The 25,810-nt window shown below is 60.1% G+C and overlaps 1 protein-coding gene across 2 annotated transcripts in view; it reads left to right on the forward strand.

The window, feature by feature from the left end:
- PAK4 (p21 (RAC1) activated kinase 4) overlaps window positions 1-25,810 on the forward strand; it is a 42,446-nt gene that overhangs the window by 16,260 nt on the left and 376 nt on the right. The window contains exons 1-8 of one of the 2 annotated variants that reach the window (XM_040633958.1): window positions 8,113-8,228; window positions 16,979-17,052; window positions 18,229-18,490; window positions 21,268-21,726; window positions 21,941-22,384; window positions 23,676-23,809; window positions 24,030-24,156; window positions 25,178-25,303. In XM_040633958.1, coding sequence (XP_040489892.1) covers window positions 18,287-18,490; window positions 21,268-21,726; window positions 21,941-22,384; window positions 23,676-23,809; window positions 24,030-24,156; window positions 25,178-25,303 — 1,494 coding nt within the window. In that variant the 5' untranslated portion in view covers window positions 8,113-8,228; window positions 16,979-17,052; window positions 18,229-18,286. Of the gene's footprint in view, window positions 1-8,112; window positions 8,229-16,978; window positions 17,053-18,228; window positions 18,491-21,267; window positions 21,727-21,940; window positions 22,385-23,675; window positions 23,810-24,029; window positions 24,157-25,177; window positions 25,304-25,810 lie in introns of those variants that run through there. The other variant, XM_040633956.1, reaches the window with a different exon arrangement.

Raw genomic sequence — 25,810 nt, forward strand, 5'->3', positions numbered from 1 at the left:
GAGGGAGAAAACACTCCTGCCCTGGTTAAAGCCCTCGGTGCCCACCTGCAGGTGTGCGCGCCTCACTCTCCGCCGCCCTCCCTGCAGCTTTTATTTATTAATTTATTTTAATTTTTTTTAGATTTTATTTATTTATTTGACAGAGAGACAGCCAGCGAGAGAGGGAACACAGCAGGGGGAGTGGGAGAGGAAGAAGCAGGCTCCCAACGACGCGCCTGATGTGGGGCTGATCCCATAACACCGGGATCACGCCCTGAGCCGAAGGCAGATGCTTAACGACTGCGCCACCCAGGCGCCCCTCCCCGCTGCTTTTCAAACCGTGGTGGTGCTGGACCGCCAGCTCTTGGCTGTCACTTGCTCTCAATATTTTGCCCTTGAGGCTTTATCCAGGTGGATAAACAAAGTCCCGCGCCTGCTAGAATGATCCTCAGCGTGGGCCAGAGCCACCCCCACCCAGCAGCTAGACGAAAGCAGCCCTGTCCTGGTGGGGCGTCAGGAGGGCACTGGGGGGGGGGGGGTTGAAACCACCACCTCACGTGACAGTGGGCATTTTCTGTCCATGGAGGGCACTGCTGGCTTCCCCGGTCGCCAAATGGGATTCAGTCACAGGCCCTTGACACATACGGGGACTTCTCCAAGCACCTGTAAGGGATAAAGGAGGCTCTGGTATCATCCTGGGTCAGCCTGTCCCTCCATGTGGAAACGGATGGGGGCTGGGGGCCGGACAGTCTCTTCTCTGGCCTGCCCCCGGGACCCCTCTGCTTCCCCTGTTAGCCAGGCTCATCCGGCCTTTCGCGGAGAGGCCCTCCGGGATGGAGAGTCCTAGCAAAGGCTCTGGGTGCGGAGGCCTGGGTCTGCTCCCGGCACTGCCACCTACTAGCTGGGTGACCTTGGCATGTGGTGGCCTCCCCCTGTCGGCCTCAGTTTCCCCATGTAAGATGGGGTTGTATAAAGGTTATTTCATCCACGTAGAGCACTCAAAAGAGAGTGGCGAGGAGAAACTCGTCATGCGTGCTAGCTGTGAGTATTACTGTCCTTATTGCCGGTCACTCGTTCATTCTGTAGATGCTCACTGCGTACCTCCAGCCCTATGCGGGCCAGTGCCTGGGAGGGGCTGGGGACCAGTCAGCCCGTGGTGTTCCCTCATGGAACTTGCGGTCCAGTGATGGAGACGGTACAGCACCAGAGTAACCTTGGGGGGGGGAAGCACAGACCTCTGTCAATGCTGTGGTGGAGGAAGCCCAGAGGACTGGGCCTAGGAAATCAGGGAAGCCTTCCTGGAAGAGGAGACAGCTGAGCCCAGGGCTGAAAAAGGAGCAGGAGTTAGTGTGCGGAATGGTGTTCCAGGGAGAGCAAATAGCATGTTCAAAGGCTAAAAGGTGGGAAAGTGTCTGGTGTGTTTCATAAATTATTATTTCAAGTGAAACTTTTTGTTTTGAGATAATTGTAGATTCGCTGGCAGTTACAAGAAATAACACAGAAAGCCCCTGTTTCCCCCTATGGTAGCATCTTGCAAAACTCTAGTTAGCATGAGACCACAACTAGGATAATGACATTGATACAGTCAAGATGCAGAACATTCCATCACAAGGATCTTTCCTGATGCCTTTTCACAGCCACATTCCTTCTCTGGCATGTCCCCAACTCCTGGCAACCACTCCCCATTTTTATAATCCTGCATTTCAAGCATGTGATGTGTTATGGAACAATTTTCACAACCATACTGTAAAGAACTGTAACAATAAAGAGAATTTAAGATATAAAATAAAGCAATAAGGTTTAACGTTTCAAAAAAAAGAATGTTACGTAAACGGAGCCTTTGTTTCACTCAGCTTCATTCTCTGGAGATCCATCCAGGTCGTTGCCCAAGTCAGTAGTTCATTCCTCTTTCTTGCTGAGCAGTATCCCATGGTGTGGACGTACCACAGTGTAACCATTCACCCACTGAAGGACATCTGGGCTGTCTCCCTCGGGGGGCCTGTGACAAATAAAGGTGCCATAAACAGTTGCGTACAGGTTTTTGTGTGAATGTAACTTCTCTGAGATAACCGGAAGTGCAGCTGCTGGTGTAGAGAAATTGCCAAACCGTTCGGCTCTGTCATTTTACATTCCCCCCAGCAGCATGCGAATGAACCAGTTTCTCTGCATCCTCACCAGCATTGGGTGTTGCCACTGTTTTGGATTTTTTAAGCTGTTCGACTGGGCATGTAATGACAACCCATCGTGGCTTTAATCTGCACGTGTCTAATAGCCGATGGTGCCTCACATCCTTTCATGGGCCCATCTGCCATCTGGGCATCGTCTTTGGTGAAATGTCTCCTTGTGTCTTCTGCCCATTTCCTACCTGGATTTTTTGGGGGGTTTTTATTGCGGAATTTTGAGAGTTCCTTCTTTCTTCTAGATACTAGTCCTTTGTCAGATAGGTTTGCAAATATCGTCTCCCAATCCATAGCTTTTTTCCCTCTCCTCTCGTGGACTTCTGCAGAGCAAAAAGGTTTTTTTAATTTCGATGAGGTCTACTTTATTAATTTTTCCTTTTATGGACCTTTTGGTATCAAGTCTAACAACTCTGTGCCTAGCTGTAGATCCTGAGGGTTGGTTTGGTCGGTTGCTTTCTGAAAGTTAAAAAACTTTTACAGTTGAGTTTTACATTTGAGTCTGTGCTCCATTATAAGTTCACGTTGGTACAAAGTTTACCAAACAGTTGAGGGTTTTTTTGTTTGTTTTTTTTTGGGTTTTTTGGCCAAAAGTAAGTTACCACAATGAGATACCACTTCGCACCTACCAGCATGGCTGTTCCCCGAAGAAGGGAATATCACAGGCGTTGATGGAGTCCTCATGCATCGTGGGCGGGAACCTAACAGTGCAGCCGCTGTGGAAAACAGCCTGGTAGTCGTTCAAACGATTACGATCACCTAGCAGTCCTCCTCCTAGGTGTATACCCAAAAGAATCGAAAGCAGAGACTTGGACAGATATCCATACGTCGGCGTTCATGGTTGCGTTATTCACGAGCTAAAAGGTGGAAGGAACCCAGGTCTATCAGCAGATGAGAGGCCGCACAAGGTGTGATAGATACACACAGCGGAGTATTTATTACTCAGCCACAGAAATGAATGAGCTTTTGAAAGAAACCCCTACAATACGGATGGACCTTGGAAACGTTACACCTGGTGAAATAAACCAGACAGAGGAGAAATGTTTGTAAGGCCCCACTTAACATGAGATACCCTAGAATAGGCACATTCACAGAGACGGGAGAATAGAGGTTCTGGGGGGGGTGCTGGGAGGCAGGAGGGAATGGGGAGCCATTGTTCAGTGGCTGCAGGGTTTTTGTTGGGGATGATGAAAAAGTCCTGGGTATAGACGATGGTGGTCACGACGCTGCGGCTGTCTTTAATGGACTGAATTATGCACTTTCCAAATGGTCAAAATGATACATATTATGTATGTTTTACCCAAAGAAGAAAAATCAGTGTTTTTAAAACCAGCGTGTATATTTGTGGGGGTCTGTGTGTGGGCCCCTGCTGCTCGCTGGGCCCGCATGCTTATCCACACCGTCTGATTACTGTAGCTTGGGAGGGTGAGGCCTCCACCCTTTTCTGGTCCCCAGCTGAGCTATTCTAGGGCCCAGGCGCCTGTCATGTTTGGAGTTCCTCGCAGGCTCCCTCCTGTGGAAGGTGGCGCTGTGGTTTACCCAGTTTCAGGGTCACCCCTGGCACCTGCTCCTCCTCAGCCCCCATATCTGTCTCATCAAATCAACAAGTGTTGCTTTTTCTTGGCAGATGGAGCTCCAGTCTGTCCCCCTCTCTCTCTGGGTCCCGCCGTCCCGGCTGCCTTCATCAGCGGCCTGGAGCAGTGCTGCCTCTTGTCACTTGTCCCCACACCCACTCAAGCCACCTGGATCTCGTGCTCCACAGACAGGCCAGCCAGGGTTGGGTCTTCCAAGCGCAGGCCTGTCCCCAGCACCTCGGCGGGCTCCTGCCCCTCTCTGGCCTGGCTCCACCCCACCCTCATCCCTCCAGCCTGCCCTTCCCAGCTGGAATTTCATGTTTCATTTGTGTGATCGTTGATTAGAGGCCCCACCAGGCAGGGACGTGCTGCACCCCCCGCGCCTGCGCTGGTGGCACACAGTGGACGCTGGTGGCACACAGTGGACATGCATTGGATTTCTGTGGACAGGATCCCTGATGGGGGGGGGGAAGGAGGTGGCATGCCGTGGACACCCATGACCCCTGGAAGGGAAGGTGAGGAATTGAGCCCGGAGATGCGGGGAGAGCCTGGGGGTCCCTGGAGAGGAGGTGGCTTTGGCTGTGTGGGCTCTGGTGGGGTTTCAGTGGGAGAGGGACATCAGTTGGATTTTACTAAGGTCTCCCTGGCCCCAGGGGAAGATAGGCTTTGTGGAGACCCTTGGCAGGCAAGGAATTCTGATGGCTTTTAGAAGGAGGAAAGGATGTGCATCCTAAGAAAATGCAAAGTATGCTCAGTGGGGCCAGACTCCACCTTCTGACTGGCCAGGAGCTAGGGGAGCTTGACCGCAGCCTGGGGGGGGGGGGAGGCTGAGGGGTTGGGCGGGGGCAGCCCTCACTTGGGCAGCTCCCTGGTTGTGATCCTGGCCCAGCAAGGCCACTTCTGGGCCTGTGGCCCACAGCCGCACTGGCACACCCGTGAGGTGACATCTGCGCACCATTTGTGAGAGCAAAGGGCCGGGAACCACCTAGCTGGCCCCGTGGGAACTGGCTCAGGTCAGGCTGCCCTTGCACGCCTCGGCTAAAGCAGCACGGCCGCGCTTTGCAGAGATGGAGGCTCGGAAGTCACTAAGACGGAGATATTTCTTTCTTTGTCTTTAACATCGTCATTCTAAATTGTCCGCGCACACGCCGCAAAGCATGTAAAGCGTGAACGTGCAGCTTAACCAGTTACTGTAAAGAGAAACCCCACGTAGCCACCTCCTCCCAGGTGAAGAAACGGGGTGCCAGCCCCCCAGGAGCCCCCCCCAGGCCCTCCCTGCCCCAGAGGCAGCCCCTCCCCTGACTCCGGAGCGCCCCCTGCCTGGCGCTTCCCTTCGGTTTGGGGGGGTTCACCCTCTCTGTCCGCGCCCCAAGCAGCATGTTCATTTGTCTAGCTTTGAGCTTTTTCTAAACCAAGGCAGTCGTAGGATGTGTTGTTTCACGTTTTGCTTCTTCATTTTTGGTATTTGTTCACCTGTAGCTGTGGGTCATTTACTCGCACTGTCGTGCACAAGTATGTGGAGCCAGGAGATCCCAGATCATCGTCGGCTCCCGTGGACCAGCCCTTGGGTTGTTTCCAGTCTCTCTGGCTGACTCAGATCTGCGGGAACTCCCCCCCCAACCATGTCCCTGAGGCCAGAGGGCCGGGTTTTGCTCGGCTACATACCCAGGAGAGTGCTTTCTAGGTCCCAAGGGCGTGTGCCTGGGAGAGCATCCCCAGTGTGTGTCTTCCCCTCTGCTGGATGCTGCCGGGCACCCAGGGGTTTTTGAGAAAAGCAAGGTCATAACAGTGTGCATGGGGTGCTGCCATTTTTAGTTTTTTAAAAGGCTTGCAAGCGTGTGTGTGCACACGCACCCATGCACACGCATGTGTGCTCTCTCAGAAAGGAAAGAAAGGACATTCTAATAGAGGTCACCTCTGGGGCTGCGCTGGGGCGGCCGGGAGGGAGGGCGCTGTCCTGTCACTGTTTACCCTGTGGGGCCGTTGGCTTTTGAACCACGTGCCCAGATCCTTCGGGAGACAGACGGAAGGAAAGGAAAGGAAAGAAAAGAAAGGGGAGAGATGGAGCCCAGATGTGGCAGACTGTAAATAGTTGAGAATCTGAGTGATGAACTTTACGTGGGTTTATTGATTTAGTTTCTGCTTGGGAGTATGCTTATGAAGTTTTGTAACCATCTGTTCGGGTGCGAGATGATCTTGGAGCAACCTGTCGTCGCTCCCGAGGCCGGGCCTCAGGAGAAGCCCTTGTTTCCACTGCGACTTCTGGGACTTCTGGGGAATGGGTGCTCCCTCCCCCTCACTCCCTCCCCACCTCCATTCCTCCCCTTGGGACCTGGTTTCCCGTGGCTGGCCAAAACTGCCCTATCCTGACTGCCTCCCCAGCCAGAGCCCAAACCTGCCTGGCCGGTTTGGGAAGGTCTGGGGGCCCACCCACTTGGCTCCTCTCTGGGCGGCTGCCTGACAGGTGCTCCACCCCATAGAGGAGGGAGTGGCCTGGGATCTAGGCCCCCTGGGGTCTCCTAGAGCTGCCCTCCTGTAGCCCCAGGCCCAGCCTAGGCCCAAGGGGGAGCCCCTGGCTCGGTGGGCAGGTGGAGGCAGGAGGAGGCTGTCCAGGACCTTGGGATTTCCCGGACTTTGGAGCCACTGCAGTCCTCCCTGGTCCCAGTGATAAAGTCCTCAGGGAGTTGACTACAGTGGGAGTAGTCTGGGTACAGGTGCCAGAGCAGGGGGGGTGAGAAGGACACAGGCGTCTCTATCCACCTGCCTGCCTGGGCCACTTGCTCACTGTTCTCACGGGCTCACCATCGACTGGGCACCTGTCCTGGGCCACCTGTGAGAACCTGAGAACCTGGTCCCTGCTGCTCATGGGAGCCCCCGGTTAGGGAACAGTCCTACTCAGATATCAGCCCCTTAGAAACGGGGAGTTTTGTCTAGTTTGTCTAGTTTTGTCTAGTTGGAATTGTCAGGTCCTCCAAAAGGCCCACCTGGTAGGTGCTGGGAGCTCAGGGAATGTGTGAACGAATGGGGGAGATGGACATCTGGCGGGGTCAGCCCAGGGATGGGGTCTAGAGGAGCTACCAGACCCAGCCTGGTGTCAGAGAGGGCTTCCTGGAGGAAAGGTGCTTGCGGCAGGCCCTGAAGGGTGACTAGTGATGAAGCAGGCACCCCCCCCCCAAGTCCCCTGTCAGAGGGAAGACAGACAGATAAGCACAAAAGAAACAAATTTCACCCAGGGAGCACTGACCTGGGCCCCAGAAGGCTTTGCTGAGGAAGTAAGATCTGGAGGGGAAGGGAGGTGTGAGGCAGAGGTGGGGTGGGGTGTGCACACCCCTTCTAGATTCCCCCTGTCTGAGCATCTTTTCCTCTGTCTGTAATGGGGGTTCTGGGCAAGCTAGCCGTATGTTTAGAGCAGCTGCCTGGAAAGCCTGGTGCCCAACCTTCCTGCTGGGTGCCTTGGGCAAGTCTCTCGACCTCTCTGGGCCTCAGTTTCCTCCGTTATAAAATGAGCCTGATAAAATACCTATCCCTTCAGGGCCATGGTGGGGTGGGGAATGACTTAGTGCGTGTCAATGCTAAGAGCAGGGCCTGGCCCAGAGTAAGTTCCCTGGGGAGTTGGGCCCCTCACTTTCAGTTTAGTTGCATCCTGGCATGGCTGGCAAGACGGAGCCAGCAGGGTGTGCAGGGGCCCCAGCCCTCCCCACCTTTCTCTCTCCCCATTTCCACCATTCACACCTACCAGCCCCACTTTCACACCTAGAGATGGCTCTGTCCAGGGTCCACTGTGACCTGCCCCACATCTAATGAGAGAGGGGTGGAGCGGCTGAGGCCCCCTTTGTGCACCCTCTCGGAGTTCTTGCTGGAATCATGGGTGGGGGTGGGGGGGTGGACCAATACTGCAAGCTCTGGATCTCCAGCCATCAGAGAGCCTGTCCATCCCTGTCCCTCTGTCTAGCCCCCCAGCCCAGGCTGTCGTTTCAAACCTGGCCGCCCTGCCAGCCACTCTTAGCCACTCAGCCCCATGTGGTGTGGCCCCTGCTTCCCCCCTGGCTCCCGGCGCCAAGTCTGGCATGGGGGTGTACGGGTGCCAGCGGGGTACGGACCCTGTTGAAGCAAGGGCTGGCGCTTGCTTGCATCCCCCGCTCCTGTGTCCCTGCCCAGCCCTTCCCTCTGCTGGGCCAGTGGTGGCCCCATGGCCCAGGCTTTCCAGGCTCGGCCCCTCCTTCCCCTCCTTCCCTCCGTTCCGCCCTCCCGCCCTCCGCCCTCCGCCCTCCATGGACTGGAGCCACAGGCAGCTCAACTCCTGCCAGGGCAGGGCCTCGGCACCACCCACTGCCAGGGAGGCCAGGGTGCAGAGCCAGCCAGCTCTCCTCGGTGGGCGCCCGCATCCAGAGCCAGGGGAGCCCCTTGGTCTCCACTCCCTGCTCTGCCAGCGGGAAGCCTGTCTGCCTGCTGCCCTCTCCCACGGAGGCTGGCCCTGGACAAGGGGAGGATGGTGGAGGTGAGCTGACCCCGGCCTCAGGCGGGAGGGGAGGAAAGGGGAGGACTGCCCACGGCGTGGGAGGGCAGTCCTACTGCCGGGACAGCAGAGCCACTCGAGCCAGTGTCAGCACGTGCTGGGGGGACCACACCTTTCTCGGGGCCGGGCCGAGGTCCCCGTGTTTCCGTGTGTTTGGAGGCAGGTGTCTGTCTGCTGGGGCTTACCACGTGCATTTGCGCCTGGTGGGGGGGAGCACATTCCTGGGGTCTGGTTCGCAGGGGGTTGGTTCGGAGGGGCTGTGCCTCACTGGGTCACCCTGAGTGACCCCGGAGTTGGCGGCAGGTGTGCCTGGGTCTGTTGTGGGGTCTCATTTCCTCCTGTGTGTGGATCTAGGGTTGTGTGGGTCTTGTGGTCTAACTCTGTGTCTAGGGGACTGTACCCAGGTACGTGTATGCGGTCCTTTCTAGAGAAGTCTGGCGGTGAGGGAGCATCGGGGATTGTGTATATCCACGCGTGTGCCTGCGATCTGAGGTGGTGGCTGGTCTGTACCGTGTATATTGTTGGCATGTGTCGTGGGTCTCTTTCAGGAGTCCGTGCATCTCCTGGGGGTGTGGGGGGTGTGGGTCTTTATATATTTGTGGAGGGGGGGCCTGGGTCCACGGCTCCTTCAGGGATCCAGCTGTGGGCTGCCCGATTGTTCCGGCCTTTTGGTTTGGAGAGGTTCCTCCGACCAGGCCCCTCTTTCCGACTGCTTCCCCTGCCTTCTCCCACTGAGGCCACAAAGCTCGGGCGGGCTCTGCTGGGGCCTGTATCCCGAAGGCGGGAACTAAGGCTCAAGGTGGGCTGTCCTTGCCTGTGCCAAGGCTCCTGTGTGGCTGCTGTTAGCGGGGCGCCGTGGGGCGACTTCACCTGCTGCAGTGTCTAGGTATTCGCGCATGTGTGTGTGTGTAGCAGGGAGTTGCGTGGCGGGGGAGGGCTGGAGTGAGGGGGGTGCCCTGGGAGGGCTCTGGAGCCTCTTTCCTGCCTGTTACCCCTCCCTCCTTCCTGCCCTGCCTCAGGGGAAGAGTAAATGGCGTCTGATCTGCTTTTCCTGGTCCCTGGGGGCTCGCCCACACTCTCAGGTTTGTTGTGGCATCCATCCCCCACCCTGGGCACTGCTGGGGAGTGCCCTTTGTCTCTGTGCCCTGTTGGGCCTGGCCGGGTGGGGAGGGGGCACCTGAGCCTGGGGCTGCCAGAGGAGCCTCCTGGCCTCCCTGGGGGCTCGGATCACCGGCCTGGCTGGGCCTGGGAAATACCTTCTCTTCATTCAGCCACACTGTCTGAGCTGCACCCCACCCTGTGTTGGGCAGGGCTGGGGACACAGGGTGGCTGAGATGGCCCCAGGTGCCGCCCTCTGGGGGGGGGGGCTCCCAGCGCAGACAACCCAGCCCGTTCTGCTCCCCGATCCGGGCCCTGGAGAAAGTAAGACAGCAGAGAGAGTAAGGCTGGACCCTTGCTCTGGCCGGGAGAGAAGTGTGCCCAGCACCGTCTTTCGCTTATCTGTTCCTTCCCCCGTGCTTTCAGCAACAGCAGCAACAACGGCAGTGGTAAGCCAGCAGGGTAACCTGTAGCGAGGACCTGCTCGGCAGGCGCCATCTCTCTGCCGAGTCCTTGCCCTGACATGGTCTGTGCAAAGGCCCGGTGCGGAGAGATGGCACTGCATCTGGCCGGAACTCCTCGTGGACCAGACTGCCGACACCCGCGGCTTCCCGAGGCCGGGGTGACCATGGATTTGTGCCATCCTATGGGATTTCACCCGTTATGGGGACCAGTGGGTTCTGGGCGGCATCTCTCACCATGTGACTTGCCTCTTGCCTGTGGCCAAAATGGGCTGCCACATCCTCACGTTTCCAGCTGAGGCAGCGTGGCTGGCGTGGCCTCCCTGAGGTGGGGTGGACTGGGACTAGGATCACAGGGGGGCACCTCTTGGGGCGTTTGGAACACAGGCCAGCTTATTCACAAATAGCCAGATTTGGTCTTTAAAGACTCAGACCAGTTCCTGCTCAGGCATGAGGTCCAACTTCCAGGCAGTGTGGGACAGGCACCGGGGACTCCTGTCTGCCCTCTGCCCCGCACCTCCCTGGCCGGTTCCTCCCCAGGGTCCAGACTCCTCACTGGGCCGTGGCATCAGTCATTTGTTCCACAAGTTCTTGCTGAGTGCCTGCGCTGTAGATGCCAAGGACGCAGCAAGGATGAGAAGGGCCCGCTCTCGGGGAGTCCCTGCAGGGGCAGGGGAGGAAGCGGGGACCCACAGGTGCATGTATATGATGGCACGCGGTAATAAATGCCCCAGAGAAGTATAAAGCAGGGGTGCAGATTTTGTCAGGGAGTAAGAAAGGCCTCTCTAATGTGGTTTTATTTTTTAAAGATTTTTATTTATTTGAAAGAGAGAGAGAGAGAGTACACTCACAGAGGGAGAGGGAGAAGCAGACTCCTTATTGAGCAGAGAGCCCAACACAGGGCTCGATCCCAGGACCCCAAGATTACGACCTGAGTCAAAGGCAGATGCTTAACCCACTGAGCCACCCAGGTGCCCCTCTAGTGAGGTTTTATTTGCACAAAGACCCGAATATCAGGAAGAGGTGAGCCACGCAGCTCTGGGCGGAGGGAACAGTAGGTGCAAAGGCCCTGAGCCTGGAACAAGCTTGAGGCCTCCAAGACTAAAAAGTAGGAGGCCAGTGCAGTTGCAGGGAAGCGAGAAGATGGAGTGGGGTCCCGAGGTTGGCCGAGTCCAGCTGGGCAGGCCTTGGTGGGTCCCAGTGGGGACCTTTATCCAAGTGGGAGAGCTGTTTGTTTAACAATGCTTCTGGTTCCTGCCTAGGCAAGGCAACCTTTCTGATCTTGGTTCTGGTCATTGCCACTAGAGTTGTCTCGGCCCTTGTCCTTGTCCCATAAACCCCTGGGGTCCTTCGTCTGGAGCACAGGCCTTGGCTGGAGCCAGGGCTGCCGGGAAGCAGGAGGTGGAGGGGGTGGCGACAAGGCCTCTGCGGTTCAGCGTGGGCCACCTGGTGCTGGGCAGCCCTGGGCAGTGACTTCCCCTCTCTGGGCCTCGTTGTTCTGGTTTGGGAAACAGGAAGGAGGAGGACTCTCCCCACACCCACTCACCCAAGAACTGTCGGGAGGGTTCAGGGTGGCCTGGTCTGCGCGCCCAGTCCGGGCCTGGGCCGGAGTCGGTACCAAAGCGCGTGCCCATCCCCTCCATCGGCTCAGGCACGGGGAAGGAACGGCCTGCCCTAGGTGCTGGGATTGAGCTGTAACCGACTGAAACATGCTTCCTGCCTGCGCCGAGCCACAGACTTTGCGGGCACACTCATCACCGCGTAATGCGTTAGGTGATGCGAAGGGCCGGGAGAGCGTAGATGGGACGAGCCAGGCGCTGGGGATGCGGTGATGGGCAAGACTGGACGCAGTCCCTGCCCCGTGGCACTCCTGCCACGGCTGGTATGGAACACAGTGTCAGTCCTCAGCAGTTCCTGGCATCTTGGCCGGGACCGCATGCCCGGAGCCTGCCTGCTTCTTCCCCCAGAGCCACCACGTGTGCCTGCCCACCCCTGCGCTGTCACATCCTCCACCTCCCCGGGCTCCACATGGCCACAGGGAGCCTGTGGGCACCTGAGTCAGGCCACATCCCTCCCCTGTTCAGAGCCCTTGTGTGGCTCCACGTCACTCGGGGAAAGAACAGAGTTGTCCCTGTGGCCCACAAGTCCCTACGTGACCTACCCCCACCACCCGGCCTCCTCTGCTCTGACCACATCAAGCGCGTCCCCACCTGGGGACATTTTCCTTGACTCCTTCCTGCTCCCAGGTGTCCACGTGGTTCCCTCGCCCCTCCCCACCTAGGGTCCCTGCTCAAGGGTCACCTTCCCAGCGAGGCCCTCCCCAACCACTTCACTGAAACTTCCAGCTTCTCCTGCCCCTCAGCACTCTCTTGATCCTTGCTTTGTGTATTCCTCAGCATTTACCCTCTGACTTACTAGATATGTTTCTGATACAGCTCATTTGTCGACTGTCTCCTTTCCCCTAGAATGTGAGCTCTGTCCGCAAGGGCTGGGATGCTCCTGGCCATTCTGACCACCGCTAGGAGCCCCAGCCCTAGCCTGGCAGAGATCAGCGCTCAGTAGCCATGGACGGTGGGCGGGTACCTGAGTGTGATGGGGTCCTTTGGGGGTAGAGTAGGTGTTTGCCAAGGAGGGAGCTCGGGCACATGTCAGGCCCAAAGCTCATGACAGCGTCTTGGGTCAAGGTCCCTGAGGATTCCTTGGAGGACCTAGGCTCAGGGCAGGGGGCCTGGGAGAGACATATGGACTGGGGAGGGCAGGGGGCCTGTACAGGTGGGCACACGAGAGCTGAGCAAAGGTGTGCTGGTGGGACAGGTGTGGGGGGTTAAGGGAGGCAGTGAGAAGTCTGCTGGGGGCTAGGAAAGTAGGCCGGACTCCCCCTCCTTTGGCAGAACACAGCCAGGGGCGATGGGGTAAACTGAGGTGGAAGGGCTTCCCAGAGCTACTAGGTAAAAGTCTTGGCAGGGGCGCCTGGGTGGCTCATTCAGTGAAGCGTCTGCCTTCGGCTCAGGTCATGATCTTGGGGTCCTGGGATTGAGCCCCACATCAGGCTTCCTGCTCAGTGGGGAGCCTGTTTTCCCACTCCCCGCTGCTCATGCTCGCTCTCTATCTCTCTCTCTCTCTCTCCCAAATAAATAAATAAAATCTTTAAAAAAAAAAAATGTCTTGGCAGAAGGGCAAGTGGGAGCCAGTGGTGCGGGCTGGGGACAGTGAGCCTTCCTTCATGGTCCTCTTCCTGATTGAGGATTTCATTTTGAAGACTGTGATCGTGGCACATCCCATGCTCTTTCCCTGGGCCCCTGGGTTCCTGCTTGGTCAGCTCCCCAAACTGCAGGGGAGCAGCGTGATTCAGAGCTTGGGGGGAAGGGAGGGGACAGGAGGTAAGTTTTCCACACGCGTGCACACACGCACACGTGCACACATGTGCACACACACACACACACACACTCCCCGGATGGCTTTGTCACACAAGTGGGTCTTGCTTTTCTACCAGAGCTGATTTCCTTGGTGGGGGGAGTTAGGGGTGGGGTGGGATGGGTGAGTATCATTTTCTTCCCATGAAAGCTCGGAGGGCGGAACCAGCGAGTGCAGGGGTGACAAGAAACTTGGAAGCTTTGGCTAGGACAGGCTGGAAGCTGCCTGTCCCACGTGTCGAATAATTCAAAAGCCTTTTTTTAATTGCAGTGAACATTTGAGAGTAGGATGGAAAATGTGCCTGCGTTCGTGGGATCAGACGCTGGAGTTCAGAGGCATTGTGGCCTGGCTGGTGGCCGGTGGCTGCCCGCCCCGCCCCCTGTTCCCTCTGTCTGAGGTTGTTGCTTTGCCCTCTCCTAGAGTTTCCCAAGGACCGTCTGGGCAGAACTGGAGGTGTCTGAGCAGGGGTGTAGCATAGCGGGTACAGATGTGTCAGTTTATTCACCAGAGAGAGGTTCCTTGAGTGCCTAGTATTGGCTGGGCTGTGTTGTAGACACTGGGGTACCGTGGAGAGTAAGACAGATGACAGGTGCAAAGGGAAAGGTGTAGAGGGGGACGGGCCAAGAGCAGGGATATTTGAGGACAGATGTGGGTAGAGGAAGGCAGGGAGGGAGCCATGTGCAGATCAGTAAGAATGAAGTTCCAGCAGCTGGGGTGACCGCCAGTGCAAAGGCCCTGAGGTGGGGACATGTCTAGCGTTTGAAGAACCGCAAGGAGGCCCAAATGGCTGGGGCAGAACCAGCAAGGGGGCAGAGGTGACAGGCAGATCATATGGGTCACAGGGACAGGTCTCAGGGGCCAACAGAAGGTTTAAGGAGGTCAACGCTGCGGTGGACCAACTGTCTTCTGGGCCCAGCTCTGCTTGGTAACCTGAGCAAGAGATTTCACCTTTGTGGTCCTCAGTTTCCACATTTGCAAGATGGGAATGAGAATAGCTGCTCCCCCCAGGTCATTGGGTGTCCGTGAGCTGAGTGTCTGCATCTGGGCAGGGTTGTGGGGTCCCTTGCAGTGGCGGTAGTGATGTCAATATTGGGGTGGAGCCTCAGAAAGGCGCATTTGGTGGCGGGGACTGGTGTGTGGCCATCTTTTCCCCTATAGATTGTCTTGCCCAAGGGGGACAGGAATCCCCGCTCTCTGCTGCCTCCTGCTGCTCTTGGGGGCCTGGGACAGGTCAGATAGGTGGGTAGCCTCAGCCCCGGGAGAGGTCGGGACAGGACTGGAAGGGCAAGGTGTGGGGGTGCCTGGCTGGCTTAGTTGAAGGAGCATGCGACTCTTGATCTCAGGGTTGTGAGTTCAAGCCCCACATTGGATGTAGAGATTACGAAAAACAAACAAACAAATAAATAAATAAACAAACTTAGAAGAAAAAAGGAAGGGCAGGGTGTGGGCTTGGGAGGGAGGCACCCTGGAGGTGACAGTGACAGGAAGCAGTGGCTTCCGCGCAGCCCTCAGAGCAGGCCAGGCAGGTAAGAGGCTGGGCTCTGGTGCCCACCTGCCCGAGTTCAAATGCTGGGTGCCCTGGGCAGGGGGCTTCCTGTCTGCAGGCCTCAGGCTCCCCATCTGTGAACTGGGGCCGGTGAGTTGTGAGGGCAGAGAGGGATGGGGGGCAGAGGGTGGGGAGCAGAGCCTGGCACGCACGGCCCTCCGAGGGCACCGCCGCCTTTATTTCCAAGACCCGGCAGGGCACAGGCTCTGGGTTAACAGGCCTGGAGCCTCAGGTGCACTCTGCTGCCAAGCGGTGGGCCCCGGGCGAGGGGGTGCCCTCCCTGCCCCTCGTTTCTCCTTGGCTCTAACTCAGGGCTCGTCGTGGCCACATCCTCGCAGGTCACGTCCGCGGATGAAACGATGGGCTCTGGGCAGGGTGCTTAGAAGAGGGGCGAGCACACAGTAGGTACGTCGGCTCCCGCCGTGGTACCGAGCACTGCCTACTGCGTGCGAGTGCCTTGTGTTCTGACTCCTCTCGGAACTCAGGGTCTGGCATTATTCTCTTTAACAGAGGAAACTGAGGCACAGGGTGGCCGAGCTGCTGGCCCCCGGTCGCACAGTGAGCTCCAGAGGCAGGTTGGCTCCCAAGTACACAGGGTGAGGTGGCCCAGACTCCTGGGTTCCAAGCTCGCTGGGGAACCCTCTTCGCCCACCCGCGCGCTCCTGGCACAGGCACCTGTCTTCGTTTTAGCAGCCCCTCCGCCTTCCCCTCTGTGGCCCCCATACGGTCAGGAGCCTGGGGACTTGATGAGGGAGCCGGCCAAGCCCGGAGCTGCCCCAGGGTGGAGCTGGAGCCAGATCACTATAAACACGGTCAGTTCCTCTGTTTGTCCCTCCCTCCATGCGGTGCCCAGAGGGAAGGGGTGGCCCCGGGCAAATATCCGGAGGTGTGTCCCTCCATCCCCTTCCCCTGCACGGTCACACGCACGGAGGGCAGGATACACGGGGGGGCTGGCTGCAGTGTGCAGAGGCGGCTTGGGGTTTAGGGGTGAGGGTTCTGAGGAGGCGGCCCCGTGGTCCGGCTGCCTCCCGCCCACCCCGTCGTGGTGCTGAGCTCCTCCCACCGCAGGGTCTGCCCCTCCCTTTCCCGGGTTTAGTGAGGGGTCACGTGGCCGATCCTACTCCCCAGAGTGACTCTGTGCCTCGGGCTGTGGGCTGCAGGGTGGAGGATGGGTAGGGCCGAGTGAGAGAGGCCAAGGTGAGGGGTGAGGCCGGGCCTGGGGCCGGGTGGGGGCACCTCTGGGAGCACGGTGAGGAGGTAGAGGCAGAGTTCTGGGGTGACAACAGGGAGGATGGGGGAAGGTCCGGCTGTGGGAACAAAGTGAGGACCGGTACTAGAAAGGCAGACAGCTGAGGGCAGAGAGGCCAGGGAGCAGGAAAGGGGTGGGTGGGGGCCGGGGAGGGAAGTCAAGGCGGGAGGGATGGGCAGCACCCGAGGGCTGGAACGGGGGAAGACACTGAAGGGGCTCCTGGCTCGGTTGGGGGCAGAGGCAAAGGGGCCTCCATCCTGGCCAGGGCTGTCACACCCCACATCCCGGCAGCCAGGGGCCCGCAGCAACGGGGAAACTGGACCTGCTGGGGGAGCCCTGGTGGGACCTGGCTCCGGCCACCCGCTGCCCAAGAGGCCCCGACCAGTTGAGACAGGTTGTCTGCTGGGTCCCCACCCCCTCCTGACTGGGCTCTGCTGCCAAACCGGTTCTCCTAGACGGCTACCCACTGATGGTCCTACCTCTGGGCCAGGGGTGGCTGGCTGTTCCCCTAACCTCACAGAGCTGCTCTCACAGGAAAGGAACGGGGAGGGAGGAGAACCTGGGGCTGGAGGGCAGCATCCCAGACACGCTCGAGAGAGTCCTCAGTAGGTCACAAGACTTACGGAGCTTGGGGCCGAGCCTGTGTTGGGCACCGTGCCAGGCTCTGGGGAGCCGCATGAAGCCGACAAAGATCCCGGCCCTGTGCCTTTCCCCTCATCCTCTGGGTCTTAGCTCACACAGCCGCTCTGGTGGGCAGCCGTCCCTGACCCGCACCCTGCCATCCCTCAGACTGGGTCTGGTCCTCCCTGACCCCAGCCCTGACCGGCCTGGGCTGTCGGAGGCGATCTCGGCCTCGGTCACCGCCACGTCCCCAGCGTGAACCAGCACAGGGCCGGGCACAAGGGAGTGAGGGTTTAGCAAACGAATGCACGGCCTGCGTGCATATTTTCTTCCTGTTTTCCAGATGAGTAACTTGAGGCCCCAAGAGGAGACGTCACCCGCCCGAGGGCACTTCTAGCACAGCCCACATCAAACCAGGTCTGTGGGACTCTGGGGCCCAGGCGTGGGACAGGGGGCGTGGGACTGGGGCCCCCACCCCAGACAGTGCCGGGAGTACTCGTTATCATCAGAGCCAGAGGGGACAAGGGCCCTCATTCCGCGCCCTGCTCTGCTCCCGTTCGCTCGGTTGATCCTCAGAGCAGCCCCGTGAGGGCGAGAGAGGCTACGTACGTCGCTCGGCCCCGGTCCCGCAGAGTAAGGAGCAGAGAGAGATTTGTGCTCTGGCCACTTGACTCACCCTGGTCTCCCTGTGGGACACACCACAGCGCATCTCCCCCGCAGCCCGTTGGTTTTAAAACTGGCTTTCATGGAGCGTTTATACGGTGCCTGGTACCATCCAAAGTATCCACCTGGAGACCACAGATCTTAAAGACAGGGATTGTTTTGTCTGTTAGTGTCTGCTGCGTGGTGGAACTTTCCCCACTATGTGATCCTGGTGAGGAACTTCCTTCTCTGAGCCTCAGTCTCTTGTCTATAAAGTGGGAGTGTTGCAGTGGGGCTCCCCGGGACCGTGCATAGGACAGGGACAATGGAAGCAATCATCGAACAATTGCTCGGTCCCTGAGCACAGGCTAGGGGCCAGGCGCTGTGCTGGGGGTAGGACACAGGCACACTGGGCAGATGAGACCTGGCCTGTGATGCTGATAGTCTTGGGGTAGGGGGGTGTGTAGACACCCAGCATTCTTGTGGTAAACACAAGAATGAACAGTAGAATTTCCAGAAGTTGAACGTGCTGTGAAGCTTTGTGGCAAAAGGCTAGAGGGGCACCTCCTTCACTTGGGGTGGTCAGGAAAAGATTCACCAACAAATCTGAGACCCCAGAGAGGGGAAGAAGGGAGCCACATGTGGATACTGGGGAGGAGTGTGCCACGAGGAGGGAACAGCCAGTGCAAGGGCCCTGAGGTTTGACAACCAGTGTGAATGAAGGGGACACGAGAGCAGAGAGGGGACAGGGGCAGGTCGTGGGGCAGTGGGGCACAGGGAGGACTTGGCTGAGAGCTCTGAGTGGGGAAGGGCGTTCACGGGGTCTCTCGGGCTGCCTGTGGGGCACGGGAGACCAAGGAGGAGACGAGGAGTGACAGGACCCGGGACCGGGGCAGGGCCTGAGGAGCTGAGAGAAATGGGCAGGGTCTGGTGAGCGGCCCCCTCCCACAGGCCTGCTGGCAGGAGCCCAAGTCTGCGCCCTCGGGGTGCTGATAGCCGCCTTAGCACCATGTTTGGGAAGAAGAAGAAACGGGTCGAGATCTCTGCGCCATCCAACTTCGAGCACCGCGTGCACACGGGCTTCGACCAGCACGAGCAGAAGTTCACGGGGCTGCCCCGCCAGTGGCAGAGCCTGATCGAGGAGTCGGCTCGCCGGCCCAAGCCCCTGGTGGACCCCGCCTGCATCACCTCCATCCAGCCCGGGGCCCCCAAGGTATGCAGGCACCCACCACTGCCTCTCCTGCCCCACATCGACCCCACACAGTGCCCCCAGCCCTTAACCCCACGCTTGACCCTTGGGCCAACGCCTCCTCACTGACCCCCTCCTTGCTGACTGCCAGACACCCCAACCCTCTACCCTAATCTTCGCCCCCAGTGCTGACCTTTCACCCCTCCACCCACTGATCCCTCCCCTTGCCTCTCAACACTGACTCCCACCTTAACCCCTGCGCAGCCCCCCACACCAGCTCCAAGTTGTGCTCCTCTCCCTGGACCCCGTGTCCCCGTCCCCAGTACCAGAAACTTGTCCTTGGTCAAGGGACAGACCCCTGTGGTCAGGGCTGGGCTGGGGGCACCCGGAGTGGCTGCTGACCCGCCCCCGGAGTCTGGGCCAGCTTTGTGGAGGAGGGGACACCTGGGCTGTGCCCTGAGGAGGAGTCCTTGTGGCAAACGGAGAGGAGGCGGGGCTTTTTAGCAGAGGAAACAGTCCATGGGAAGCCTTGGAGGCTTTTTGGTTTGGGGGGGTGGTTTTCCTGCCATCTCGAGCAAAAGGGTGGAGTTGGGATTTGAACCACGGTCTGTTTCCACAGCCCATGCTCTTAACCCCTTTCCCGTCTGCGTGGTCCAGGCGCCCAGGCTCGGTGCGGCTGGCTGGGGGCGGGGCGTGAGCCTGCCCAGCCTGGGAAGCCAGCCGCACAGCCGGACTTCACCCCAAGGGCAGCGGGAACCAGGAAGGGCTGTGGGCCAGGGGCACGCAGCCAGGGTTGTTCTGGGGCTGGAGGTGGAGATGGGTGTGCCAGTCAGCGGGCCCAGCGCCTGGGGGCAGGCCTGCAGCTGACTCATCCTCTCCGGTGCCCAGCGAGGGGACGCGGGCACTCACCAGGACGGTCTCCACCCGGCGGCCCGCTGAGCTGCCGGTGTATCTCACGCAGGCCTTTTGAATGCTTTGAACTCTTTGCCTCTGCTTAGAACAGCAGAGACTCCATATCCAGAGCTGTATTTCTGGCTTCTGCTGACTAATCGCAGGGACTGAGGGGGTGGCAGCTGCCTCCACGGGACAGGGCGCTGGCTGGCTCCTCTGGGCCGGCAGGCCCCGGCCGGCCCCGGCGCTACTCGGTGCTGGCCGTGGCCTCACTAGGGGACCCCCGACAGTCCAGCCCCAGCTCGGCCTGCAGCTGTAAGCCCTGCTTGGGCCTGTGCCCACCAGGAGGAGGGGGCACCTCATCCTGAGTCACACGAAGGTGCCGCAGGGGCTAACGCTATCTTGGGGCCCCTATGGGTAATTGTTTGCTGCCCTTGGCGGGGAATCTCCCCTTGGCTGGATCTTCCCAGGCCCTCCCCCAGCCCCCAGAGACTTCTCAGCCTCTTATTCCAGCACCAGGGTCTAAGCAGGTGTCTACCTTGCTTCACGGGGCGCCCGGCCGGGCAAGGAGGCAGCCAGGCCCAAGAGAGGCCAGGGGCTGTGGGGGGGGAGGCCCACGGGGGCACTGTGGCCTGGAGGTAGGTTTGGGCCACAGTAGAGGCAGCTGTGGCTTGAGGAAGTGTGGCAGCCCTGGGCCCACACCCCTGCAGGCCAGAGAGAGAGAGCACAGGGACGGGGGTGCGTATTCTGCTCCCTGCAGCCTCCTCCCAGCCTGCCTCCCTCCTTCGCTGGCTCAGCCAGTGTTTTTTGAGCACGCTCTGCATACATACCAGACACTGTTCCAGGTGCTGGAATGAGGCCAGAGCAGGAGGACAGGCAAATCCAGCAGCTGTCTTTGTGAACGTCGCAGGGGGGGTGCAGGCGATGGTCCGCTTACGCGGGCTTCACGGCAGCTGGTTTCGAGTGCTCCAGAGAAAGAGAAGGCAGGGAAGGGGAATAGGGAGTGTTAAGGGGCTGGCATTTTAGAGTCTGGGTGGTCAACGAAAATTTCCTTCTGAGAAGCTGAGTTCAGGCAAAGGCCTGAAAGAGGAGAGGAGGGAAGGAGCTGCGGGCATACTTGGGGGAAGGTGTTCTAGGGAGAGCGAGCAGCCAGTGCAAAGGTCCTGAGGTGGTCGTGTGCCTGCTATGTTTGAGGAGCAGTGAGGAGGCCTGTGTGTCTGGAGCTGGGTGAGGGGCCAGGGGATCCCTGGAAGCCTTGACTCAGTACTCAAGGGAGGAGGCGGCTGTGACGTGGATCAGGGTGGTGTGGACTTGGGTAGATTCAGGACACACGTTACGTCCACAGGCCCCATGGGAATTCACATTTGCATGGGCCCAGTCCTTTCTGACTCTCCCTGTACTCCACCCTCGGCTTCCAGGGAAACAGAGCATGGGTTTGGGGTTAACAGCCCTGGCGGGCTGCAGGGAAGGAAGTCCAAGCCGTGCCTTGGCCCCAGCATCCTGTAATTTGCAGCTCTCCAGGGCTGATTATGGGGTGGTGTGGGCTCTGTGCTCCTTCCCCTCCTGCCCACAGGGCAGAGAGCTGCCCCCAGCATGGAGAATAGGAGAAAGACAGGGGGTGCTTCTCAGTTGGGCCAGCCATCCCGGGGCGACAGCCTGACCTATGGGAGGTTAATCCTTCGGCTTTCTTCCTGCACCACATCTCTGGGGGTGTGGGAGGGGCTGCAGGGGCCCCCCTGGTGCCGCCCCCACCTGCCCAGCCCCATCATCACCCCATGGCATTTCTTCATTCCGTCTCTGTCTTGTCTCTGTGTGTGTGTTGTGTTGTCCTGTCCTTGTGTGTCGGATACACATCCCGTGTCCTCCTCTTCCTTGCCCGGCCCCCATCCCGCCATTGCCCTGGACCCCAGACCATCGTGCGGGGCAGCAAAGGCGCCAAGGATGGGGCCCTCACGCTGCTGCTCGACGAGTTTGAGAACATGTCGGTGACACGCTCCAACTCCCTGCGGAGAGACAGCCCACCGCCACCTGCCCGTGCCCGCCAGGAAAATGGGATGCCCGCAGAGCCGGCCAGCACGGCCAGAGGGGCCCCGGAGAAGGCGGGCAGCCAAGGCCGGGGCACCGGCCGCAGCGAGGCGGGTGGCAGCAGTGGTGACAGGCGGCGGGTGGGGCCAGAGAAGAGGCCCAAGTCTTCCAGGGAGGGCTCAGGGGGACCCCAGGAGTCCTCCCGGGACAAACGCCCCCTCTCTGGGCCTGACGTCGGCAGCCCACAACCTGCCGGTCTGGCTGGTGGAGCCAAAGCGGCAGCTGGTCGGCCCTTTAACACGTACCCGAGGGCCGATACGGACCACCCGGCCCGGGGTGCCCAGGTAACCAATCCCCCTGCCCCAGGACCTTCCACTGCCCCTTTGTCCAAAATGTCCCCCGTTCCCACCTTCCAGCGCCAGCCTGTGCCCAGCCCACTGTCCATCTTCCATCCTGACCACCATGTGTCTGTCCCACAGCCAGGGCCCCTGTCCCTCACAGGGAGCAGAGCTGGCCCCCGGCCCCTCCACTGACAGCTATCTCTGTTTTCTGTTGCAGGGGGAACCTCACAACCTGGCCCCCAACGGGCCATCAGCAGGGGGCCTGGCGGTCCCCCAGTCCTCCTCCTCCCGGCCTCCCGCCCGAGCCCGCGGACCCCCCAGCCCGGGAGTGCTGGGCCCCCATGCCTCTGAGCCCCAGCTGGCTCCTCCAGCCCGCCCTGTCGCTGCCCCCACCCCCGCGGGGCCCCCAGCCCCCGGGCCCCCCGGGCCCCGCTCACCGCAGCGGGAACCCCAGCGAGTGTCGCACGAGCAGTTCCGGGCAGCCTTGCAGCTGGTGGTGGACCCCGGCGACCCTCGCTCCTACCTGGACAACTTCATCAAGATCGGCGAGGGCTCGACGGGCATCGTGTGCATTGCTACCGTGCGCAGCTCGGGCAGGCTGGTGGCTGTCAAGAAGATGGACCTGCGCAAGCAGCAGAGGCGCGAGCTGCTCTTCAACGAGGTGGGCCACCGCCCCCCCCCACCCTCCCGGCCCGGCCCCGCCTTCCCCCTTCTCCTGGTGCCCCACACCAGCTGGTTGCACGAGGCCCATGCGGGGCCAGACCCAGTGGGGGTGAGGATGGGAGGCGGCCCTTCAGCGCTGGGATTCCCCAGGGCTGGGTTTGGGCCTGTCTCCTCTCCTCTCCTTACTCCTCTTCCCCTCGCTGTCACCCCCCCCCACCCCTGTACCCACCACTGCCTCCCCAGAGCCCCAGCTCCAGGCCCCTCACACCCACCGTTTCCCAAACTGGCCCCCAGAGTCTCCCCCAGCCCTGCCCCTCCCCTGGTTCCCTGGCCCCCACCCCAGCCCGTTACCCCCTGTGCAGCCCCATTGTCTCCCGCTCAGCTCTGCCCTGGCTTCCCCTCTTGGGCACCCCCTGGGCATTCCCCATGCAGCAGTTTAAGGGCTCTCTTGGACATGCTGCCCTGCCACACTACCCCCCCCCTTACTGACCCTTGCAGTCCCCCCACCCCACCCCTCAGTGTCCTCAGGATAAAGGCCTGGCCGCTGCTACGCATTTGAGGTCTGGCTCCCATCTAGGTCCTTGGTTCTGTCTCTCCTCTGGCTGGGGTTCTTGGTGGCGTCTGCCAGGGAGCTTGTTACGAAGGCAGACTCCTGGCTCCTTCCCTGGAGGAATCCATGCTGGGAGCAGCCCTCAGCCTCTGATGCAGGAGTCCCGGCATGTCAGGCCTGGAAGGGGTCTAAACTCTGCGTCTTCCTCCCAGTCTCTCACCTGTCCCCAAAACCCATCTCCCGGCCCCCCAATCTCGCTGTGCTCCAGCTGCACCACGAGCTCAACAGAACCCCTGCAAGTGTTCTGTTCCACCTCCCCAGGCTTTGCCCTGCTAGGCCTTCTTGCCCCTGAATCTATCCCCCCAGCCTTTTATTCTGCCCTTGGCTGGTACCTGCTTGTCCCGCAACCTCAACCCCATGCTTCGACGTTCTCTTCCGCACCCCTCTTCCCACACCAGCCCGGTCAGCAGGGCCACTCAGAGAGCAAGATCAGAAAATGGGGTGTGGGCAGGGAGCGTGCCCCCACAATGCAGGCCTCAGGCCTCAAGCTGCCTTTGGGGTCTCCTGGCTTTGGCACAGGGGAGGGCAGTCCAGGACGACCCCAGTGAGCAGGAGCGACAGGTGGGCCGGGGCCTGCGGCGTGGCAGGGCCCAAGCCTAGGCAGGAGGGGAGGCAGGAGGCCGGCTGGTGGCTGGGTTCGAGGCGGGGGCTGGCAGCGCTGACCCGGCCCGGTGCCCAGGTGGTGATCATGCGGGACTACCAGCACGAGAACGTGGTGGAGATGTACAACAGCTACCTGGTCGGGGATGAGCTCTGGGTGGTCATGGAGTTCCTGGAGGGCGGCGCCCTCACCGACATCGTCACGCACACCAGGTACCGCGGGGCCCCCGGTCCCCGGCAGGCACCGAGCCCGCTGCCTCCCCCGGCTCTCGGGTCCGTCACGTCCCCTCAGACCTGTCCCATGGCAGGATGGAGTCCCCTCGGATCCTTCGGGGTGGGGGCCGCGTCCCGACGGGGAGGGGGAGGGCAGCATCCCTGTGGGACCCCGGGCGGGCCGCCGTCTGCCGCGGTTGCTGACCCCCGGGCTGCGCAGGATGAATGAGGAGCAGATTGCCGCCGTGTGCCTGGCCGTGCTGCAGGCCCTGTCTGTGCTCCACGCACAGGGAGTCATCCACCGCGACATCAAGAGCGACTCCATCCTGCTGACCCACGACGGCAGGGTGAGGCGCGGGGGGGCCTGGGCTCCTCCTGCCTCTCCCCAGCCCCCCTCTTTCTCTAATCCCCGGGTCGGTGGCTTGAGGAGCAGTAAGTTGGTTGGCTCCTCACGCAACAGCCCAGAGTCGGGCCCAGTCAGCGGGGGGCTCTGTGCACGCAGTCATAGAGGGGCCCACCGCTTTCACACGGGATGCCGGGAGCTGAGGTCTAGCACTGGGGGCCAGGAGGCATCTGGGTGGCTGGCCACAGCTCTTTCTCTGCGGAGAAGGTCTTCCTAGCCGAGCTCACGGCGGTACTCCATGGACCCCGCTCCTGTCTCCCAGCCTCCAGACGGAGGCTCTGACTCAGGTCCACGGATGAGCCTCCCAGTGCCCAGAACCTGCACTTATATCCCAAGAGTGGACGTGATTTTCTGTGGGAGGGGGTCTTTGTCCCCAAATTCTCGATGATTCGCCTGCCGTCCCCCAGGGAAGTTAAGCCATTCAGCAGAGATAGGGGTACGGGTGGGCTCTCTTTCACTGGGAGTCTCAGCTGGGGTCCGCGAACACTTAAACCTGTCCACGGATGTGTTTGGGGGATATCTGTGAGCCTGAAACCGTGTGCACACCATGTGCGTATGTCTCCTGGGGGTGAGGAGGTCCATACGTATCCTCAGGAATCGCAAAGGGGCCCGTGGCTCCCAAGCAGGTAGAGATGCGTGGTTCTGGGCACGTGGTTGTTGGTAGAGGAGGCCACACCCCTCACACCCTCTGGGGTACGGCTGCATTTAGGGACACACTGGCCCAGGGCACAGGAATGGGCTTTGGGAGGCAGCTGGTGTCTCAGCCCCTGTGCAGCATTTGGAACCTGGAGGACTGAGCCACTTCCTCCCGAAGGCCCAGGGCAGACACTGTCAAGAAAGCAGACGGTTTGATCTCCCGGTTGTGCCGCACCTGAGGGCCCCCTGCTGGGAGGAGGTCGAGCTACCCGGTGGTCCAGCTGTAGAGCTCCAGCCCCTCTGACCCCACTGCCCGTGCCCCGCTGCAGGTGAAGCTGTCAGACTTCGGGTTCTGCGCCCAGGTGAGCAAGGAGGTACCACGGAGGAAGTCACTGGTCGGCACGCCCTACTGGATGGCCCCAGAGCTCATCTCTCGCCTTCCCTATGGGCCAGAGGTAAGGCAGCGGTGGCCCGGCTGTCAGCACGGGTTTACACTGTGACAGTCTGGAATAGCAGGAGTGCTGGGGGTGGGGTGGGGCTCTGTGTGGGAGATGGGGCCCTGGGGTTGGTTTTACGGGAGAAGAGGTAGGCATGCGTGCACGCGTCCATCACGGCTGAGCCCGGCTGGTGCTAGGACCAAACCCGCTCAAACGGATTTAGCAAAACAGGAAAGCTCTGGGTCCCAAGACGTGTGACATTAGGGGCAAGTGACAAGCTTCAGGCCCGGCCATCCCTGTGCTCTGTCCCTCCCCAGCCCTGACTTTCTCTGTGTTGTCTTCGCGGAGGCATTGACTCTGATTGGCTCAGCTCAGGTCACCTGCTTGCTCATGAACCAATTACTGTGTCCCAATGATGCAGACCAGGCAACTGGTCACCGAGCCATGGATACTCCCTGGAAGGAGGGAGCTGTGTGGGCACAACCCTTCAGAGGGCTCCCTGGGGAAGGAATGTGTGGGTCTGGC

This window comes from Ursus maritimus, unplaced genomic scaffold (assembly GCF_017311325.1).
Source record: "Ursus maritimus isolate PB19 unplaced genomic scaffold, ASM1731132v1 scaffold_19, whole genome shotgun sequence".
In the NCBI taxonomy this organism is placed as follows: domain Eukaryota; kingdom Metazoa; phylum Chordata; class Mammalia; order Carnivora; family Ursidae; genus Ursus; species Ursus maritimus.